Genomic DNA, 21,093 nt, shown 5'->3' on the forward strand with positions numbered 1-21,093 from the left:
ACATGGAATCATAAGCACACAGTGGAAGATAACAGCCCACCATTGTTAGTTGGATTTTTTTTAAAATCACTCTGTAGCACAGCTAGAATTTAACATCAAACCATTAAAAAAAGGCATTTTCATTAAATTCATTTAGTTCATTTTCTTAAACATTCAGTAAGATTTTTGTGTGTGCGAAGATGTCTTTTAGTCGTGTGCAGCTTTTCTAAGCCACAACCCCATTATTTCTAGAGAACTTTTAGATAAGAAATAATGATAAATTCACTTTTAATGGAAAATATGTCTCCATTTTCTAAAAGTTGCTGCTTTGCTCAATTTGTTTTTTTCCTTCCCTATTTTCCAATTATATATATACACCACAGTGATGGTAAACATGCCAGAGTTAGGATGATTGAGATTAGGGCTAACACACAAAATTGTGGTATGCTTTTATTTTCAAAATAACTTTGGAACAAGTCACCCAAGGAATTCAGCATCACCATAAAAGGTGATTCCTGTTGCCTGATAATTTTTATCTTAGATTTCAATTTAAAGGAACTGGCTTTGTAAAACTTAAGTCTGAGGTGGGGTTTTCTAAAGTAAACCTGCAGCTTGTCCATGATGGGTGCTTGTTGCTTGGAAGGAAACTTGCTTTACTGCTGCTTGCTCCCAAAATCTGGTAGTGGAGTGAAAGTAGTGGCTTTGTAAAACAGTTTCTGTGCCAACCACTCCCTGTTTCCATCCCTCAACGTCCAGTGCAAGTGAAGAAATATTCTGATTGATTTATATGCTAAAAAAAGGATTTTGGTTCAAAACGTTGGAATGAACTATTGACAATGTTTTGTCTGGAATTTAGTCTGCTTCCAAAAGTACTGTGGGGCAGAAATTTTCTCTTTCAGCTCTTTCTTCTTTTCCTGTTCAGGTATTGTTGAAGAAAAACAGCAGAAATAAACAGGCTGTGGGCTCCCTGCCAGAACCCATGTTCCAGAGATTCTTTTGAAGGCCTCTCAAAGGAAAGGAGAAAAGCTGTTTCTCCTAATTGACAATATTGCTGGCTTGAAAAGCAGGACTTCTTTGTTTCTCAGCTGCCTTTGTCATAATCTGTTGTAACGGTTTCCTTCACTAATCTTGGATGGATTTAGGTTGTCCAGATGTTTTGGTTCCAGGGAGATTTCATCCTGTCCACGCTGACAGGCTAACTGATCTCTTGAAGACTCATAACACTTCACCTTTCTATTTCTTGCTGTTAGGCTGCTGTGTGACACCCTGCACTAGAGTCAGGCATTCAGCAGCATGACTACCGCTGTCGTAGGGTGGCCTGTTACCATCTCCTTATTTGCTTGCCTGCTGCTTTCAGTCAACACCATTGTTTACTGCTAACAAGAGCTTTGGTAGGTTATGGCACTTTGATTTTTTATATACAACAGCACTCAGTCACTTGCTTTTGCTTCAACCATCGCTTTTCTCATTGCAGTTAATGAAGCTCAGCTTTGCCGGTTCCTAACTGTTTAACTGTTGTATTTTGTTAATATCTTTGAGCAGCGAAGACTTTTTAGAACAGACAAGGGTTCCCTGCTGGGCTGGAAAGTTAGGTTGCCTTTGTGCAGCTGTAATGTGCTTATGTCATCTCTTTAGGCCTCTCACAGGTACAGCTTCTCATAGAAGAAAACAACTTATCATTCCAATATGATCTAAAGTTACTTGTTAAAATAGATTAAAAAAAAATACACAGGATAAAATTCTGTTGATACCGTAACTCCCACTGATTTGTACAAGGCTAGACTGTATTTACACAAAGGACCCTAACCTTCATTGCTATAATAATTAAGTCTCTGTGTTTGATATGTATTTTTAGTGTGAAGAGCAGTTTTGTTGCTAGCTATCATTAGCTAACATAAAAATGTGTACATATATAGAGAGACGTACAGAGTAAGTTTCTCTGTTTATAAATGCATATATTTAATTATTCAAATATCTGTAGAGATTGTCAGAGAAAATTATGGATTCTGTACTTCTGTTCAAAACAAAGTTCTGAGAATTAAACTGAAAAAAAAAGACTGAAAGAGGAATACATCAGCTTAATGTGCCTTTGTATATAAGAAATCTATTTTGGCTTTTTTATTTCTTTTTACATAGTTTACAAAAGAGATCCAACTGTTAACCTTTCAGTGTTTTAAAATGGTGTTAAAACATTTGTGGTTCATTATCATAAATATCACAGTTGTGTAGAAACCTCACATATGTGGAACATCATAATAGCAAGGTGAGATGTACTGAACTGATGAATACTAGGAACTTGAAATTTCTTGCTGAGGTCTATTATAGGTAATATTTCCAATCACAGCTTCCGTTTCCAATCATTATGATAATGGACTTGTGGTTTTACACAAGAATCCTTTTTCCAGCAGTTGCCTTGATAATGATAAACTCAAAGTCAGTGATGAAAGCCTTGGGATGCATGCAGGTGTTGTTAATAACGGTGGACAAAAATACTCTGTACAGTTTGTATGTGAGAGAGCCTTCTTACAGAAAGGAGTACAAGTCTAGTATAGGAGGCTGAGAAATGAACAGAGGATGATGAGTGACATGCATGTTGTTTTTCATTGGGAGATGCTTGGCAGTATTTTCATTCTGCTTGTATGGAGTTTTGGAGCCTGTCTCATACCATATGGCATATTAAGCACAATAAAGATGTTCATTTGGCAGCTGGAGCATGACTAGGAACATCAGAAGAGTCATATATGCATCAATAAATTAAGAATTCTGCTTTCATGTAAATAAATATTAGATCATTTATTTAATTGGCCATTGAGTTCTTGACAATGAGACAATCACTTTGTGGTCATGCCTGGTATAGCATTTCTAAAATTCTAGTTTATGACTATAGCTGAACAGCTCCTTTTTTTTTTTTTTTTTTTAAATTCTATAGCACCTTGAGTTGCCAGCTGTGGTGGTTTTACCATGCTAGGCAGTTGAACACCACAACCGCTCTCTCACTCCCCCTCCTCAGATGAGGAGGGGAAGAAGTAAAGGAAAGAACAACTCACGGGTTGAGATAAGGATGATTTAATTAAAGAGAAAATATATATATATATATATATATATATATTTATTAAGGAAATATTATTAATTAAACAATTCAACTAAAGGGAAAAAAGGGAAAGGGGAAGAGGGAGGGGGGAAGGGAATAACTAAACAAAACAAGTAAAGGCTATGTGGAAGTGCAGAGGAAAGAAATTACTCTCTGCTTCCCACAAATGAGCGATGCTTGACCACGTCCTTGAAGCAGGGCCTCAACGCACGTAGCCGGTGTTCGGGAGGAGGACAGAGGTTTTCACAACGAGAGACCACCCCCCCACCCCCCCTTCTTCCTTTTTACACCTTTTATTGCTGTGTGTGACATCATATGGTATGGAATATCCCTCTGGTTGGTTTAGGTCAGCTGCCCTGCTGATGTTTCTTTCTCACTTTTTGCCCACCCCCTAGGAGGGTCAGAGAGAGTCCTGATGCTGTGCCAGCACTGCTCAGCAGCAGACACAACACCGGTGTGATACCACTGCTGTTCTAGCTACAAGTGCAGAGCGCAGCACTATATGGGCTGCTGCAGGGAAAGTTAACATCCCAGCCAGACCCAGTACACCAACATGAATATATATTTTTTCAGGTGCTGTACAGATGCAGAGAAGGCAAGTGGTCTTTGCTCTGAAGACAATCTAGTTAAACTCCTTAAACTCTAACACAATATGTGTAAGAGGTTGTGGGAAGATTCAGTGCATGAGTGCGTGTGGACAATCAACAGGCTACTGTTCATCCAATCTGTTATACTGCAGCTGGGCAGTATGAATAATGTTAGTTACCCATCTCATGATTTTCCTCATACCTAATCTCTGTGATAAGTGCATGAGCATCATGAACATCATAATCCATCATAAACATGTATTATCATGGTTGTGAGGCAGCAAAATGTTTTATGCTGGGAGACAACCTTTCCATTTTCGACAGACTGCCAGAGGGTTTGATATCTTTCTTTCCATGAACCTCAGCAGACTCCTTAGGGTATGTGCTATCCATCCAGCTAACATAGACCTTGGTAACTGTTTTTATTTTTTTTTGGTATTAGGGCACTATTTAAATAATCTGAAAAGTTCCTATTGAAAGAACGTTTGCAATGAGATGTTTTATTTCTGAAAAGAGACATCCGTATTTTCTTCCTGAAATCTAGTACTTTTGGTCACTTAGGCCAATGGACTGCATTGACTTCGTCCCAGAATCCACATGAGTTTAAGGAAGCAAATGTTCCTGGTGACGGGCATTGTGAGAATTACTGGCAATGGAGCGCAACCTCATATGACATTCCCCAGTCATCCCAGTCCAGGAGGCATCATCATTCTGATAAAGTTCTCATTTGCCTCTAACTTCAGACTGGAGATTTTATCTAAGGCTACATTTCTCTTCAACTCTCTTAACAATTTGCTTCAACTTCATCTCTGTTGGCCCCTGGTCTGAATAATCTTCAGTGGTCTCTACCCTTATGATCACTTCATCTCCTTCCACCCACTTCTAATTTCTCTCCTACATATCAGTACTTCTCATAGCCCTTTCATTTTCTTTCCCTCTCTTTGCTATTAACCTCGTCAAATACCCTTGTTTCTACAGTAGACTTGGGAATTGAAAGCATGAGTGCTTTTGGATGAGATATGGTAAGAAAAGTTTCCCACTTTCAAGCAACTTTGCCTCAGCCCTTTGATGGAAAAAGTGCCGTTTCATAAAGCAGGGCCAATAGGTGAGCATAATATAAAAGGTCTGAAAGTGTCAAATTCATAAGTCCAAGTAAACATAAAATATAAATCCAAGTATCTCTCCTAATTCCACGTGTCAATCTGCATGTGGTCTTTGAACTTCTGCAATGCATGCAGACGGCAGCAATGTGTGAACCTCAAGAATTCTGATTGCTGAGTGACAAAGTGGGAGAAGTGTACTCCCAGCCAACTTCACCCCTCTTTTAGAAACGTAACACAGCGTGGCTTCCTTCTGAATCTGGTGTTTGGCTGGGTGACATTATAGAGCTGAACTCTTTTTTTTTTTTTTTTTTTTTTTTCCTTCAGTGATTAAGTTGTTAGGCTTTTCTTTCATTTAAGTTTTAGTAGGAGACTTTTTACTCCTGCTATGAATTTGTTACAGATGCCCATTTTTTCCCAGTTGTAAACTGTTAATAAAAATTATAATATATATTTTTTTTTTATAAGCGCCAGCAGCTTTGGGTCATGAGAAGTACATATTTATTCAGTATAACAAGGTAGCTTTGCAAGGCCATGTTTGATTGTTTTTTTAAAGAGAGGAGAAGACTAAGTTAAAAAATAATCCACTCATAATTCATCAAGGCTGTAATCTATACAGTGATTAGTATAGAAAATTTCAATTTCCCATATTTGTGGTGACAGGGAAACAGGGAAATTTTGTCTCTTTGTGGGTTGATAGCTTTAGGAGATTGAAGAGAATCTGTTAAAATGCCTGTCATGTTACCATCATCAATTGCAATCAGTAGTTTTACTCCAGGGAGGCCTTACCAATAGAGAACCTTCTATCAAAACACTTCTGTGATCACAGGACCCTTTCTGCAAGCGGATCGTGGCTTCAGAGAGCAGCTGTGGCTCTTTGGGCAGCACAGATGCCAGCCCAGTCTGAGCACTGGGAAATTGTTTCAAAGTGCTGCTGCTCTGAAATTCTGCGGTTCGCACCCTGCCTGCCCCCAGCTTTTACTGCAACGTAAGAGCCGAGGTCTGCGATGTGACAGACTGAGATAGATTTGTCTGGAGGGACTACAGTATCTGAGGGGAAAAAGAGCTTTTGTTTCTTTTTTATTTATACTCTCTCTTGCTTTCGGCAAAATTCAATGAAATGGCAAATGGGCTGATGAAATTCTGGTTTGATATCCCACTGTGAATCCAAGGATAGTACTCTTACCCTCAAGTAAATCTGAGGAAATGGGAGCAAGCTTTCATTAAAAATATGTAAGCAAGCCCAAAACTTGTGAAGACCAGATCCTTCAGGTGTTGGGATCGTTTTTCTGCAAGACGCTCGGTGACACTAAGGTTTGGATACTCCACAGTAAAAGGGTAGTCAGGCTCGAATTTACAGGTTCACAACATAATGTTCTTTTAAAAATCACACTTCAGGCTATTATTTCTTTGTCAGAGAACAGGGTGCCCATGTCCAGGGGCTGCAAGGGCCCCTCAGTGAGGTAAGGCCTGTGCTGCTGAGGCAGGCCTCAGCCACCTCCCGCCATTTCCGGAAAGTTCTGTGGCAGCCCCACCTCAGCGCGCCTGAGTCCCTCAGCAACACCCGTGGTGCCTCAGGGACAGCTTATTTAAGAAAGAGCAAAAAATCCTGCCTGGCAGTGAGGGATGTGGGAGAAAAGTGTGAGAAACAGCAATGTGAACCCCAAGAGCAGAGGAGGAGATAGAGAAGGAGGTGCTCTGCGCAGGTATTCCCCTGCAGCCCATGGGGAAACTGCAGCACAGCAGGTGCCTGAGTCCTGAAGGAAGCTGCAGGCCATGGAAAGCCTGTACTGGAGCAGGGGAAAGCATAAGTAGGAGGCAATGGCAGAGAGGAACTGCCAGGTACAGACCAGAGCCCCAGCCCTTTGTGCTGCTGAGGGGAGGGGAGGAGCTGAGAATGGAGTGGGCTGAGCCTCAGGAAAAAAGGGGTGGGGAAAGTGAGGGTTTGTTTTTGTCTTTGCTTCTTGCCATCTAAATCTGTTTTAATTGTCCATAAATTCAACTATTTTTCCTCACGTTGAGTCTGTTTGGCTCATGATGCCAACTGGTAAATGATCTTTGTGGCTTTATCTTGACCCATGGGCTTTTTCATCTTATTCTCTCCCTATCCAGTTGAGGAGGAGAGCGAGAGAACAGCTGGCTGTGCGTTTTACAGCTGGCCAACACTCTGCTTGCTTGTCAAACAGTGTCACAAATCTTACATTCTGCACCTTATTTTGAATTTTGGGCATTTGAGTTTTTTCTTTTAACCTTTCTCACTAATATTCATCATAAAATACAGTTGCATTCAAATTCTGAAACCAGCAACAGTTCCTTTTTCCCTGTTATGATTCTACTCTGGAATTCAGTCTCAGTAAATGTCCAGAGAGGAAGGATCTCCACAAGGTACTCTGGCAGCCCTGGTTTCAAGGTGGCCTGTCTGGAAATGGATGCAAAATTTGGTTTGAGTTGTAGAGGTCTTAATGAAGAGGATTTTTTTTAAATTATTATTATTATTTTTTTTTGAAATTGTTCCAAAGAATGTTTTGTGGCCATCCACTGTGAGATTGTTTGTGTTTTAAAACCACTTATAGCAATTATACAGGCTGAAATAGCCTAGGTTTTGGTGAGGTCATGACAGAATATGAGATTTTTTATTTTATTTTTCCTTTAAAAATAATGATCAAATACAACAAGATAATTTATACAATGAATGTAAACAATTATAAAAAGTGCTTTATTTTCAGTAAAACCCTATTGTCTTTGATCTTCTGTAGTCTGTATCCCTGTCTGTAATGCAGTTTTTAAAGATCCAATAGAAATGAAATGTAAAATCAAAATAGCAAGAGCATACAGATAAGCAAAAAGTCTGTAGCAGCAGTAACTTAAGGAACAGGTATGGAATATAGAACAGATTTTCTGGGGAAAAAAAATCACTACACGTGCAAATATATCTTTCAGAGATGTCAAACCAGGAAAAGTTTAGTTAGCACCTCTTAATCATATGGCTAGCAGTTATGCCAACGTTTCTTCCAGTATTTTGTGCAAAGTGAATGTACTGGACTCAGAGAAGGAACTGGAGGCAAAGCCTCAAACCTTTATCTTTAGGGATGTTTTTCTCTCTATGTCAACCTTCATAAATACTTTAAATATTCTGTGTAAAGTGAAACAGGGCTTTTGACAGCTGTTTAATTGAGAGTTCTCCTTAGCTTAGTAGTGCAGCTTGTGTACTATGTCACGATTCCAGTAGTTAATAAGAAATGTTACAGGTTGATTTTTCCAATATGTAACACTTCTGCAGTAGAATATCAAGTTGAATATTCTGTAAACAGCCAATCCCAAAAATAAAGAAAAAAAATTGGGTTATCTGAAACCACTTTGCCAGTAGAAGAGCCTTTAAAGCTCTCTTGTTAACACTGAGCAGAACAGCAAGGCCTCTGGTGCTGCTGCCTGATTTGTAGAATTAGGTGCGCATTTTGTACTTTTGATTTAAGTGATCAGAAGATATTTATGTCCAAAATGTTTAGTTTCTCTCTTCCTTCTCCAATTAACCTAGTCAAAATCTGCTTATCCTTCTGCAATTGCATATTCATAATGTTGTCTCTGAAATTATAACCATACAAATACAAAGCTTTGAAAGTTTTCCCTTAGATTAGAGCCATTTCTTCCTGGTAGACAAGCCAATAACATAAAAATGTTTGAAGTCTGTGTTCCAAAGTGGATATTTAAACTTGTGGTTTTTCTTTTTTTTTTTTTTTTTTTTTTTTTCTTCCCCAGTGGTGTTTGATGACTGCGAGGGGAATAACAAATTGAACTTCGAAGTTTCTAACCCAGACTTTAAGGTGGAACATGATGGGTCTTTAGTTGCACTAAAGAATGTATCAGAAGCTGGCAGAGCCTTGTTTGTCCACGCACGGTCTGAGCATGCAGAGGATATGGCAGAAATTTTGATTGTCGGAGCAAATGAAAAACGTGGTGCATTAAAGGTAAGATAAATAAAAAGGAGTAGAAGAAAATGCCAAGAAGATGCTGTTAGATACTTACATTGATATGTCATTGAGGACTGTAAGAAGTTTCAGTCTGCTAGCAGAGAGATCATAATTCCATCCAGGTATTGTTGTAACACTTTAGCACTTAGTTTAACTTAATAAAATATTAATTTTCCTTGTTTTTGAAAGATAAGCTACATCCTGAGGTGTAAATACCAAATATTCATAAAGATTCATATAAATAATATGAATATGATTCAAATAAATAATATAAATATTCAAAGATTCATATAAAAGAGCCTGATTATCAAAATTGTCTGGTTCTTCTGGTGAGCATTATGCCAGATAACCAGTTTGGCAATAACTGAAAATAGAAAAGTCATACTTCTGAATATGTAATTTAGAATTTACAGAACTTTCCTGTTCCCTGCAAGTCTAGGGACATGGAAAAGAATTCCATGCTGTGGAAATTAAATTTTCACATGGGTCTGCTTATCTGATACCATTATGTGTTATACTACATAAATGTGTGCATGCAGATAGCAATCCGTATTTACCCTCTGTCTGTTTGCACTGCTGATTTTTGCTCCACTCTTCCCACTGAATGCTGTTTCCATTCTTTTCCACTTTGGAATTTCAGTGTAATACTAACCTCATAATATGGGGAAAAGTGCTTCACAAATTGATTGAAATGTTTACTTCACACCCGTGAGAGTAACAAAAAGAAATGTGAGATAGCCTTCATTTCTGTGTCATGGCATTTAGTAAGAGGCAGGCAAGACAGTGACTTAATACACAATTAAGCCTGGTACCCTTACAAACCTATAATTTCAAGGAAGTATAAAGCAGCCATGATGAGAATGACTGATCTATTGTCCTATTTTGGTTTCTAGACTTTCAGCTTCCAGAATTTTCATTATATTTCCAACAATAGTTTAGTATAACAAGTCTTCCATTAAAACAATTTAGCTTTAGGGGAAAGGTTGAACAAACTTCTCAAAGTCTGTGGCTGAGGAAAGGTTTTGATCTGCACTTTAAGCAGCGCAAGATGTGAATATAGATTGCCAGCAGGGGAAAAGTATCAGAATGTGTAACTGTGCAGAAAGCTGATGAGAACACTTAGAGGGAATTTAATTTTATTTAAATATGCCGTATCTTCACAAAGTTCAATTTTAACAAAGTCGTACTTGAGAGACTGTCTAACTTGTTGGAGCTGTGGATTCAGGACCATGAACTGTCGAATTCAGAATAGGAAAAGTACACTTGGAGGAGCTGGGCATTTGGCTGTCCTTTGTTTCAAGCTAGCAAGACATTTTCCTTCTGGTGCATTCATAAGAATGTGCAAATGATTTTATTTTCACTTCGGGTTTTGAAGCTTAGGAGCAGTTTCAAAATGGAGTTTCTCATTCTCCAGTGAGAAGTTAATGAAACTGTGGAGAAGTTTGAAATATCCCTGACTGGATATCTGGAGTTAGTGGGGTTGGTTTCTCTGCAAAGATCTGATTCTCTGAGAATCATGTTCTGGAGCTTTTATACTGGTTTACTTAGAGAAGCAGCCTTTCCATGTGTTCAAGAGGAGATAGCCTCCCATTGAGGCTACAACATTGGGAAAATCATGCCTCCTGAGTAGGAAGTAAGATGTGTATTTGCACTGACTACAGTACAGCTTTATCAGTTTTCTCTTTATGCTGTATTCAGGTTCTGGGTAGTCTCTCCTCAGAAAGCTCCAGCAATATTCATTAATATCTAGTGTTGCAAGTTATTACCAGATGAAGCCAAATCTAATTTGGTCCCACTCCTGGGTTCTGTTACAACCACTTTGAGTTGTTTCTGAGAGAGAAAACCAGTCTAGATCTGGTATGTTCTGCTACTTGCTGGTCTTCCCTCATAGGCGGCTACTCAGAGTAATCTCATAACATCATCTCTACCTGCATTCATCACTTATTTATGGATGTTGATATTCAGCTCATAACTGGAAGCTTACTTTTTTTAGTATGTTGATCCTTGGTGTCTGCAGTGCCTTTGGGTGTTAGAAGATGTGTTAATGTGTCCTGGGAAGTCCATGTAATGAGGATCATCCCCTACTTCAAGACAACGTACAGGTCTTTGGGACTGGCTGTCCTACTCTGACCTGAACCAGCATTCTGTACTTGTTAAATAGATGTTTTTTAGCAGTCATTTGAGCTATTGTTTGCCTATTTTAAACATAACACAGACAGTCTTGTCTTTCTATTTATCATACTTAAGAAGGATATAAATATTACAATATCCTATCTGAAATGATTTTATGATAAGTTTGAACTTAATCTACTTTTACAGTCTGAATGTGTCAGCATGGAAACAGCAGAACTGCTCCATCTGCTTAGGCAGGGTGTCTTGGCTAAGAAGAGCTCAGATGGAGCCTTAGTATTTCAGCATAATTTTGTAGGGTTAAGATGAGCACGTGTTAGAGCATTGCTTAGCATTCAGTACTTAGAGTACAGTACCTTGTTTAATTAGGGGATAAGTAGTTAAATATTTCCTCACTGCCAGCAACTGCCATTTCTTTTCTGAAAGCCTGTAACCTACATCTGTGAAATCCCATTGTTAATGTTTCTAATTGCAAATTCCCAACATGTTTGGAAGTGACTGACAACAATGATCTCTAATGTGCTGACTGGCAGTCTGAGCCTGTAAAGAGACAGCACAGATCCTAAAACTTTTAAGGGTGATTGCTACCAACCATACTTTAGAGGAATATTGGAAGTATTTACAGCTGATATATGGAATGCACAGAAAAGCTTTTGGTATTCTAGTGGTTGAAGGATGTGATTCTTTCCCACTCAAGATGTGGGAAGATTGTAGTTAGCCTCACTGATCAGTTAATCAGTGATTAACTTAAACTACGTTTGTGGCCATAACACAGTCAGTGGCTGTTCGAATACCACTTACTGTGTAATTCTGCTTTTTTAGTCTAAAGGTCATGTTTTCTTACTCTTCTGCCAGAGACATATTGGCCCTGTAGAGCCTGGAGCTTTCTATCATAGGATGACCTTGACTACAATATGAGGATAGATACGTGGCTCCTCAGCATCATCAGCCAACGGTTGCTCTCTGACACAGAATCTTGTGTAAGATCTAGTGTAAGAAGAACCAAAGTCTGTACGTTAGATTGCAGACAGATTTCTACACCCAGCTTTTAGTGTCGGTTCCTGCTATATTTTTGGCTAAATATATTGGGTTCCCTCTGTCTTAACAGAGGGGAAAATTCTCAAAAAGCCACTGTCATTTTTGAGAGGCATGTGGTATATGACTGAACAGAAGAGTTGTCATGGGCCCATGGAGGGTGTAGCATTACAGGGTGTCATCTCTGTAGTAATGTGTGTGTGTACTTGTGCCCTTGGGCAATCGGTGGAAGAAATGAAGCTCACTTAGCTTCAGCTTGGCGCAGCACTGATGAGGCATACACATAGTCTGTGCTTATGCTCTGCTTTGCCCCATGTTTCCTTAACTCCCCTTTCACACAGTCAGAACTTGAGTGCTTGGTGAGATTAAAAAAAAATAATAAATGTTATGGAAATGTTTTTATTCACCCAGGTTTCCCAAAATGAACTTTAGGCTCATTCTGAATAATTCATGGAATTGATAGGGTTCAGATCTCTAATGGAAAAATAAATCACTCACAAAACCCTGGTAGGGAACAAACTGGCAGAACTGATGAGTGGCAGTAGTTATTGTTCAAAATTATACCTCATCCATTGCCTTGTCCCTGCTTTGTTTTGTAGGAATAGTAGTTGGAAATTTCATCACATCTGAGCATTTAACCAGACATTAGTGGTTTTATTTATTTATTTAAAAAGTCTGGGTTTGTGAAGGACAGAAAGTATAGCTAACCTTTTGTAGAGTCCCATAAAAGATTGTGGGTTGAAAAATGCAGCAAGCTGGGAATTGAATTGTGTCCTCCAAGGCTAAATAAAATGGGTGTTTGTTAGATTATGGAGAGGGAGAACAACTAATGCTGGTTTTAATAACTGTACTCCTAGTACACTAGGAGCTAGAAGAAAATCTTTGGAAATGATCTTTCTCTGCGGATAGGCTTTTTTGTGTGTTGGCAAATGCAGCCTTTATTTTCCACAGCATAGGGAGTTATTTAGATCTTTTATTTGTTACTGCATCAGAGACACTGAACGGGGGGAGCTAGATATCAAGAGGCTGGCACCAAAGCAGATAAGAGGGCAGGCAAATATTCAGAAATTCCAGGCTGGTAGTAACTTCACTGTATGGTGCTCAGCGGTTGTCCATACAGAAGGATGAAATGATTAAATAAAAGCTGTCAAACCCTCAGGACACTTTTCAGGCACTAGACGGAAAAGGAGAAAGAAAAGAAGAGATAAGAGGGAGGAGTGCACCCTGAGACAGCATGTTGTAGACGACGAAAGTTTAAAATCGTCTCCAGCAGTAGCTCAGATTGAAGGAAATGAAGTTGCTGCAGTCCTGCTACTCTGTCCAGTCCACTTTGTAACAGTGAGATGCTACTCAGATAGGCTGCTTGTACTTTTCCTTTTGTCCAAGCATTGTTTTCCCAACATCAGTGCCATGCTGTGTTTATTATAGTGGGGATGGGAGTGGCAGCCTGTCCGAGAACTTCCCCTGCTGCCTTGAAGACCTGAATTCTGTTTCCTAATATGTTACTGCCTCGATATTTGTGCAACTTTCTTTAAGTCTGTGCCTCTGTTTCCTCTATTTCTGTTTCTGTATCAAACAAAACTAATGAAACTAAGCTCCTTGGATCTAAATGTTAGCATTTCTTGTTTGTGTCTTACTCTCTGCTTTATCCCTACAATATAAGGATTGCAAATTTTATTGATATGAGATAAAAAGTGCCTTGAGCCTTAAAACCTACATGCATAGTTTTCTGCCTTAGATGATAAAGGATCAATAGTCTTATTATGAACCAGGATTCTCTCATGGAAAAAATACACAAGGTAGCGAGTGGTTGAGTTTTGTCATCTGGCAGTTCAATAATTTATTTGGAAAATAAGATCAAAAATCAACTGCTGTGCTATAGCAAGCAATCATTCCCATTAATGTATATTAGCATTTTTTTCTTTTTTTTTTTTTTTCAGTTTAGAGTTTTTCGTGTTTTTTTTCCAGTTTAGAATAGAGTTTCAAATACGTTGAAAATGACTGTATGAAGATGGAATCACATCAGATATTGACAAACAGGCTAGAAGAGTTTCATATTATTAGATCTGCATACAGCAGTTGCTGCAAAAAGTAATGCATTGCATAAATAAAATACCATATTTTGCTTTTCATTTTAAGGCACAAAATAGAGTAAGTTGCATGGGTACATCGATATACATGACACACTTACGAGTTATTACACTGTTCAAAACAGTATGTAGAATTCCAGAAAATCTGTGGAGATACTTCCCCTTTGGACATGACGATTTCCTTTAAGCATATAAACACGGGTTTTCTTAAAGAGCAAACAAATGAAAATCCCACTTCTTGCTTTTGTTCTCAGTTTCCAGAAAGCTTAACATAGTAACATTTGCATATTAGCCATGAAATGATTTTTACATATATTTTTATCCATTAAATGATTCTATTACTACTTTTATATTTGTTCTTTATGACATTGCAAACACCAATTGACTTGGATTTCATGCATTAAATACTGAGCTATAAGTTATTTTAGAATTTGATACCTGGACATTGGTGATTTTTTGGTAAGTGGCTTTTTCCCTCCTTTAATCATCAATGGAAGGATGCTAGTAAATTTATTTATTTATTTATTTTTAAGTCCGCAGTGCTACATTGCAGGTTTCACAGAATACATCTTAATTAATGTCAGTGAAAGCAAGAGCTTGTTCTCATCAATGGGTCATTCTGTAGTATCATTTAGCTGCCTTTTTGGCTATATTTTTATAAAAATGCTCTGTGCATCACTTGTTGTTGGGAAACAACAAAGAGCTCCTTTTATATAAAAATCTCCTTAGCCACAGAAATAAGCTATTTTCTATAAAAATTCCAGTCACTTAATTTCCCTTTTTATCCTTCAGCCTGATCCAGAACCTGCTGAAATAATCATATTCCGGCAGACTTTAGATCAAATCCTCAAAGCAGGAGTTTTGTCTGACAGTGCCTTATGGATGTGATTTCTGCACCTCTTTCCTTGACTGTTGCCGAGTGACCCTGCAAATCCCTTGGCACAGTGCACATGGGTCATGGTTTTTCGTCTATAACCACACTCCCCCTTTACTCAGCTCTGCAGCAGAGCCTCACCTCTATCAATAGGCTTGTGCTTTCCCTCAGGCCTGGGCTGAATTTATCCTTCTGACTTAACTCTGCAAATTCCCCCCACCAAAGAAATGCAGGTTTCGTATACACTGGCTTTGGAATTTGCTCTGACAAAGATCCATTTATCTGAGAATTATCATGGTGCCAAGAGATGTGGCAGTTGCCATAGCAACAGTTACATATTGTGTTGAATACCAGAGTAAATACTGTAAAGAACATGAGCCACTGGTGGTTTTCATTAACTTAACGTTCCTTATTTGGCCAAAGTGTGTCTTGTAAGTTTATTCACTGTATATATAAATGCTTAGATCAAACATGTGGGCTAGCTTTCCTTCCCTTTCCCTCAGTGCACAACTTCAGCACGTAAATGAGATGTACTTGGTTATTTAAGGAGAGAAAAATGGTCTTATAGACTAGAAATATGAATAATTGACTGTGAAACAAGAAGCTGTTAGCTTCTGTGAATGTTCAGTGCTTTCCTCTCTGAGTAATCTATGTGATTTTACATGATCTAGGGGTGCATTTGCCCTGAAAAAGGGACTTTTGCTTTCCAGTGGCAAACAGAGCTAGGACAAGTATAAAATATGGCTAACAGGAATTCAAAGGTAAAATGAGGTGATTTTGGAAACAAATCCAGTCTTTGTTAATATTTCCAAATTATTAACAGACTAATGAAAAATGGCAAGCAAAAATATTCTAAATGAACACTTTCTTATTAAAAGCATCTAAAATCATATCTCCTTTTAGCACTGATTTGCATTTAGCCTTTCCATTCTCACTGCAGTAACAGGTACCTTCCACAGGCCCTTTTTACTATTGCTTGCTGTGCATCTGGCATAAATTTATTTATTTATTTATTTATTTGGAAGCTTAGAACCAAATGCAGTTCTGGAAAGGAATCAGTCTTATTCTGTTTTCTTTTAACACACACTTGGGTCTTATCCTTCATCCATAAGGCTTAATGGCAAAACACCATAAATCTCAGTGAGAGAGATTATTCAAAGATTGTTTAAGTCTTCTATCTGAATTAAAATTCACCCTGGCACAGGGTGCCAAGAAAATACCTACCTACCTCTTACCACTAAAACATTTTTATGAGAGTTTGAATGGTAGGTGAGTTGCATGAAGACTTTTTGGATTAAATTAGCTTTTTTTTTTTTTTTTTTTTTTTTTTTTTAAGATCTAGGATGCTAACTGTCCTAAATCCACTAAATTTTGTGCAAGAGTGATAAATCTTTATGCATTGACATATATATATATACACACACACACACACACACACATATATATATATTCAAGTTACTCTTCTGAATCCAGCCTGAAAGTGTTCTGATGATATGGAGAAAATGATTCAAATTTTCTGTGTTAATCTCCAGAGATTATTGATAAAGTTGTGGAGAAATTGTGCCAGAGGTGTGGGGAACATTTATAAAAGAACCATTTAGAAAAAAAAAAAAAAATCATTGCAGCTGTTGTGGTTTAACCTGGCAGGCAGCTAAGAACCACAAAGCTGTTCACTCCCTCCTAGTGGGATGGGGGAGAGAGATGGGAAAAAAAGGTAAAACTCATGGGTTGAGATAAAAACAGTTTAATAGGACAGAACAAGTGATGCACAGTGAACTTGCTCACCACCTGCTGACCCATGCCCAGCCAGACCCTGAGCAGCAGCAGCATTCCCCAGCCAGCCACCCCATATAATTGTTCAGCGTGACATCCTATGCTATGCGATATCCGCATGGCTAGTTGGGGTCAGCTGTACTAGTCCTGTCCCCTCCCAGCTCCTGTTGCACCCCCAGCCTCCTTGCTGGCAGGACAGCACGAGAAGCCAAAAAGTTCACGAGTAGTGGAAGTGCTGCTCAGCAGCTACTAAAATATTGGGGTATTATGAGCATTATTCTCATCCCAAATCCAAAACACAGCACCATACTAGCTATTGGGAAGAAAATTAGCTCTATCCCAGCTGCAACCAGGACAGTAGTAAATGAGGATGGAAGAGGGAAGGCAACAGGCTAGCCATGATTTAGTGAAACATTAAGCGAGATCATAAAGGATAAGTAGATGTCTCTTAGGGTGTGTAATATCATGAATTTATAAAGCAGCTGTCATCCTGTAAAGTCCTTACTGTGTAACCATGGCATACACAGAAAAAGAGAGTGTGTGTGCATGTCTGTATACATACATCTGCAAAATAAGAGGTATTTGCATTCAAGTATATATTTTCTTATATTATTAATACACATTTCTTAATACTTCTTTTCACATCAAGAGAGCAATAGAGTCATTTTTAAACAGGAGCCCTGTAAAAAGGATGTGGTGATTTCCATATTGTGCTAAAGTTGCCGTGATATCCCTAATGTCCTCAAAACTATAATGAATCAGAAACATCACCAAAAAAAATAAAAAATAAACAAAAAGGGGGGGACTTCTGGTACAGAAACCATCTCCATTCTTCCATGTTCTCTCATTGTGCAAGAATGATGAAGGCATTTTATGACAACTATCACAGTTTCACCAGTGTTACCTCAGATTTACTAAGGAACAGAGACAATTCTGAGAGGAAATCAAACTCAGTTGTGTTCAAACTAAATTCAAGGTTCTGTTTTTTGTGTCAGAGACACAAAATATTGCCGGTATTTTCCCCCTACAAGCTTTTCCATCAGCTTAGAGAAACAAGGTGGATTTCAAATAGAGCCATAATAGGAGAAATTATTCACATGAAAGGATGATTTTTGGAATATGAGTTTAGTCATTTCTCCCCATCTGAGACATCAATAATCGTCCCTAATGATTGCCCCAATAGTTCCATGCTGGTTTTCACAAACCTGAAGGACCATTTATTATGTTTATTATAGTAACACCTATCTCAGCACACATCTTAAGCATTTAATGGGGCATCACAGGATAAAAATCTACATTTTTCCTCCCCCAATAATTTATTCTGCCACTGCAAGGACAGATGGCTTCTTTTGGACCTGAAATTCCTTATTTGTTGATCATTGTAATTCTGTTGTTTTTAAGAATATTCCGATATATCTTATTTTATAGCTAGATTTCTCCTGTCTCTAGAATAACCGGGAAAGTTAAAGAAATATTCAGCATAAGAATGACAGAGTTAAAGTTTAATATAATTTGATATCTCTGTATAATAAACAATTCTGCTAATGTGTGCAGTCATCTTGGAGTTATTAATCATCCGGTTTTTCACTTCTTATTTCACCACCAAATCAAGCTGCATAACCTTTGCATTAAGCAGCTGATCCATCTTACAAAAAAATAGTTTTAGTTGTGTATATATCTCCTCCTCTTAGTGAGAGGGCATATAGGGATAGCAATTACACAAGAAGAGAGTGGAAGGGAAAGGAGGACAATTTGAAGTGGCCAGTAGTCCTGCAATGGCCAGTAGTTGGTTGCTTCAGATACTTTTGGTGCCACTAAAATTTCTTGGTGTACTTTGTTGCTATGGAAAGTAAAATCCTCACCCTAACCTAACTGGCAAAAAGAGATAGGAGAGACTTAATTTTACCTCTAGTTTCCTAACTGAACCTTGCTATGACTGTCACTTGTTGCATAGCAGTAAACAAGAAGCTTGCTGGTGAGTGATGAAAATAGATTTGTTAAAATAATTTTAGTAATTGTTCTGGTAAAATGGTTTGATCCAAGTTTTAGCAACACAAAATCATTTAGTCAGCAACTGTTCAGACTACCACTACAAACAGATACACTCTAATTTACCTGCAAATCAGCAAACACCCTTGTGGGTGATGGTGTTCAATATTTGTTGAATCACTTGACATATGTTTGAACTGAGAAGAACCTATCTTAAAATCATTTTGTCTTTTGTTTCTTTTCTATCTCTAGAAATAGCCTGTGGTTAGGGAAAAAATGAATCAGGAGTATAGCATATGCATCTTTTTAAGATACGGAATGTACTGTAATCCTTTTAAAATAAGAGCTGGGTCTAGCTCTTATTGTACTGGCCCTCTTGTGAGCTTTTATATATATAAATATATATATGTATTTTCTAATCACCCAGACGAAAGGGGACAGTATAAATTTAATCTATGCAAGACTGTATAAAACTTTCATTCTCAAGTATTGGCATAATTATTTTTTGGTATAAAGATTTCAAGTGTATAATCCTGTGAAGTGTTGGACTATCCTAGGAGATGCTGAAGACTTTATACATGCATTGACTGTAGTGTATCTTAGTATCACCTGACATAGTCTTGATCTTCCCCCCAAAAAATGCTAGCAAGAAATCTGATTTTGATTGCACTGCAAATACTTTAAATATCAAGTTGTATCAAAATGCAGAGGGTTTCCTACAAACACAGGAGTGTAGTGATGAAATAGCCCATCAGCCCCTATGAAATGGGCATTTTAGTGCTCTCATGAGGCATATCAGTTTGACTCAGATATTTGTGAACTCACTAACAAAGGTTCCAGTAAATTCAAAATTCCTGATTGGCTGGCAAATACTACACGTTGTAGTTTGTTCTATCTGCAAGGAAAGAATATTTTCATAACTGTGACTTTTTTTTTCCCTCTAAGATGAAATGAAAAGCCAGCCACTCCTGTCTGAGATGAAATTCATGACTGCTGAAAGACATTACTGGTAGACAAAACCCCTGGTGGGACCAGGTGTACTCAGTTGACTATGCTCCAGCATAGTAGCATCTGGCAACAAGAATATTCAGACTGGATATTCTGCTCCTATTGCCTTTGCTGATGTAAACTATAAACTCATGCCTTAGATGAAGATGATTGTTTCACTGGCATTCTGTGTTTGATGTGGCATGTGTGAATTCTACCAGTCTTTTGCAGCAGAATTGACTGATAGAATTAAAAGCACTTAGACTGAATTTCTGATTTAGGAAATGGATATTTATTACTTGTTTTGGTACTGGCTCAGTCAACAGAGATTTTATCAATTATAGACTGTCTCATTTATTGCCATCAATTATATCCTACGTGGAACCTCTATACTGAGAGGTTTATTGGAACTGTTCACATGTATTTAATTTCTAGCTAAATCCATAGAAACATTACTAATATAATGGTGAATCATTGAAATCAGACAAGTCTGACATGCTTCATGTTGACCCTCAACCTGGGAACTAAGTAAGAGGAGGAGATGTTAAAACTTCAGGTTAAAGTCAGATCTGGGGAAGATTTGACTGTAGATTTGTGTAACACTGAAAATCACAGCTGACTAAATTCCATGTATATGTGAGGTGAGGCTTGAAGCTTTAAGTTACAGGGTTGATTTTAGGCATGACTATTCACAAAACCGTGTAATTAATCAGGAAATCATAGAAAGCCGTACACCAAATGCAAACTCCATTAAGTCAATAGGAGTCATTCCACCGACTTTAATGAGCTTTGAATTTACTCATAAATCTGCCATGAGAAGTGTCCAAATCAAAATTTATTTGAGGGTGACCTTGATGTTAATTGTTAATGTATCCATGTTGTTCCATTGCCAGGAAAACTGAATGTATTAGTGGGACTGTCATTTGGTATAGTCCTTTCTATTGGATGCTATTAGCATCATGTTGATATATACATATAACATTAATTGCATGTAATGTGGCAGCCACAGTATGCCAGTCATCTTGCTTGTCTATAAGACAGAAAAATGAATTTCTTCAGCCATTTTAAATGACACTTGTGCCTTCAGCTGAATCCTTACAAAATTAATGTTTGTGGTGGTGGTTTTTTTTTTTTTTTTTTTTTTGATCAAGCAGTTCTTTAGAGGATTTCAGAAGTTTCACAGTTCTGAATTGTTTTTAATCACAGATTTTATGTATTGACTGTAATTACTTAAAGATTATATCTGAAATTTATAAATACCATAAGGCAGATTCTGTCCAGTGCTATGATGTGTCATAAATTTAACATCTGCAAGGAAAGTTCATTACTCTGTTCAATCATCTGTATCCCAAATGGAAATACTTACTGTTTTAACATGGGATAACAGATATAATTGTTGTATCTTCTAGTGGCAGAAAATTATGGGATACTCAAGGTGTGGAATTTTTTGTTTTGTTTTAACATAACAGCTTTCTTGATTCCTTGTCACT

At 37.8% G+C, this 21,093-nt stretch overlaps 1 protein-coding gene across 4 annotated transcripts in view; it reads left to right on the forward strand.

The window, feature by feature from the left end:
• The window catches only part of CDH13 (cadherin 13), a 475,482-nt gene that overhangs the window by 153,538 nt on the left and 300,851 nt on the right, over positions 1 to 21,093 (forward strand). For all 4 annotated transcript variants that reach the window (XM_035336428.1, XM_035336427.1, XM_035336422.1 and 1 more), the window contains exon 3: positions 8,514 to 8,722. In XM_035336428.1, the coding sequence (XP_035192319.1) occupies positions 8,514 to 8,722 (209 nt within the window). The remainder of the gene's footprint in view (positions 1 to 8,513; positions 8,723 to 21,093) is intronic.

The sequence above is a fragment of the Oxyura jamaicensis genome, chromosome 11 (assembly GCF_011077185.1).
Source record: "Oxyura jamaicensis isolate SHBP4307 breed ruddy duck chromosome 11, BPBGC_Ojam_1.0, whole genome shotgun sequence".
In the NCBI taxonomy this organism is placed as follows: Eukaryota; Metazoa; Chordata; class Aves; order Anseriformes; family Anatidae; genus Oxyura; species Oxyura jamaicensis.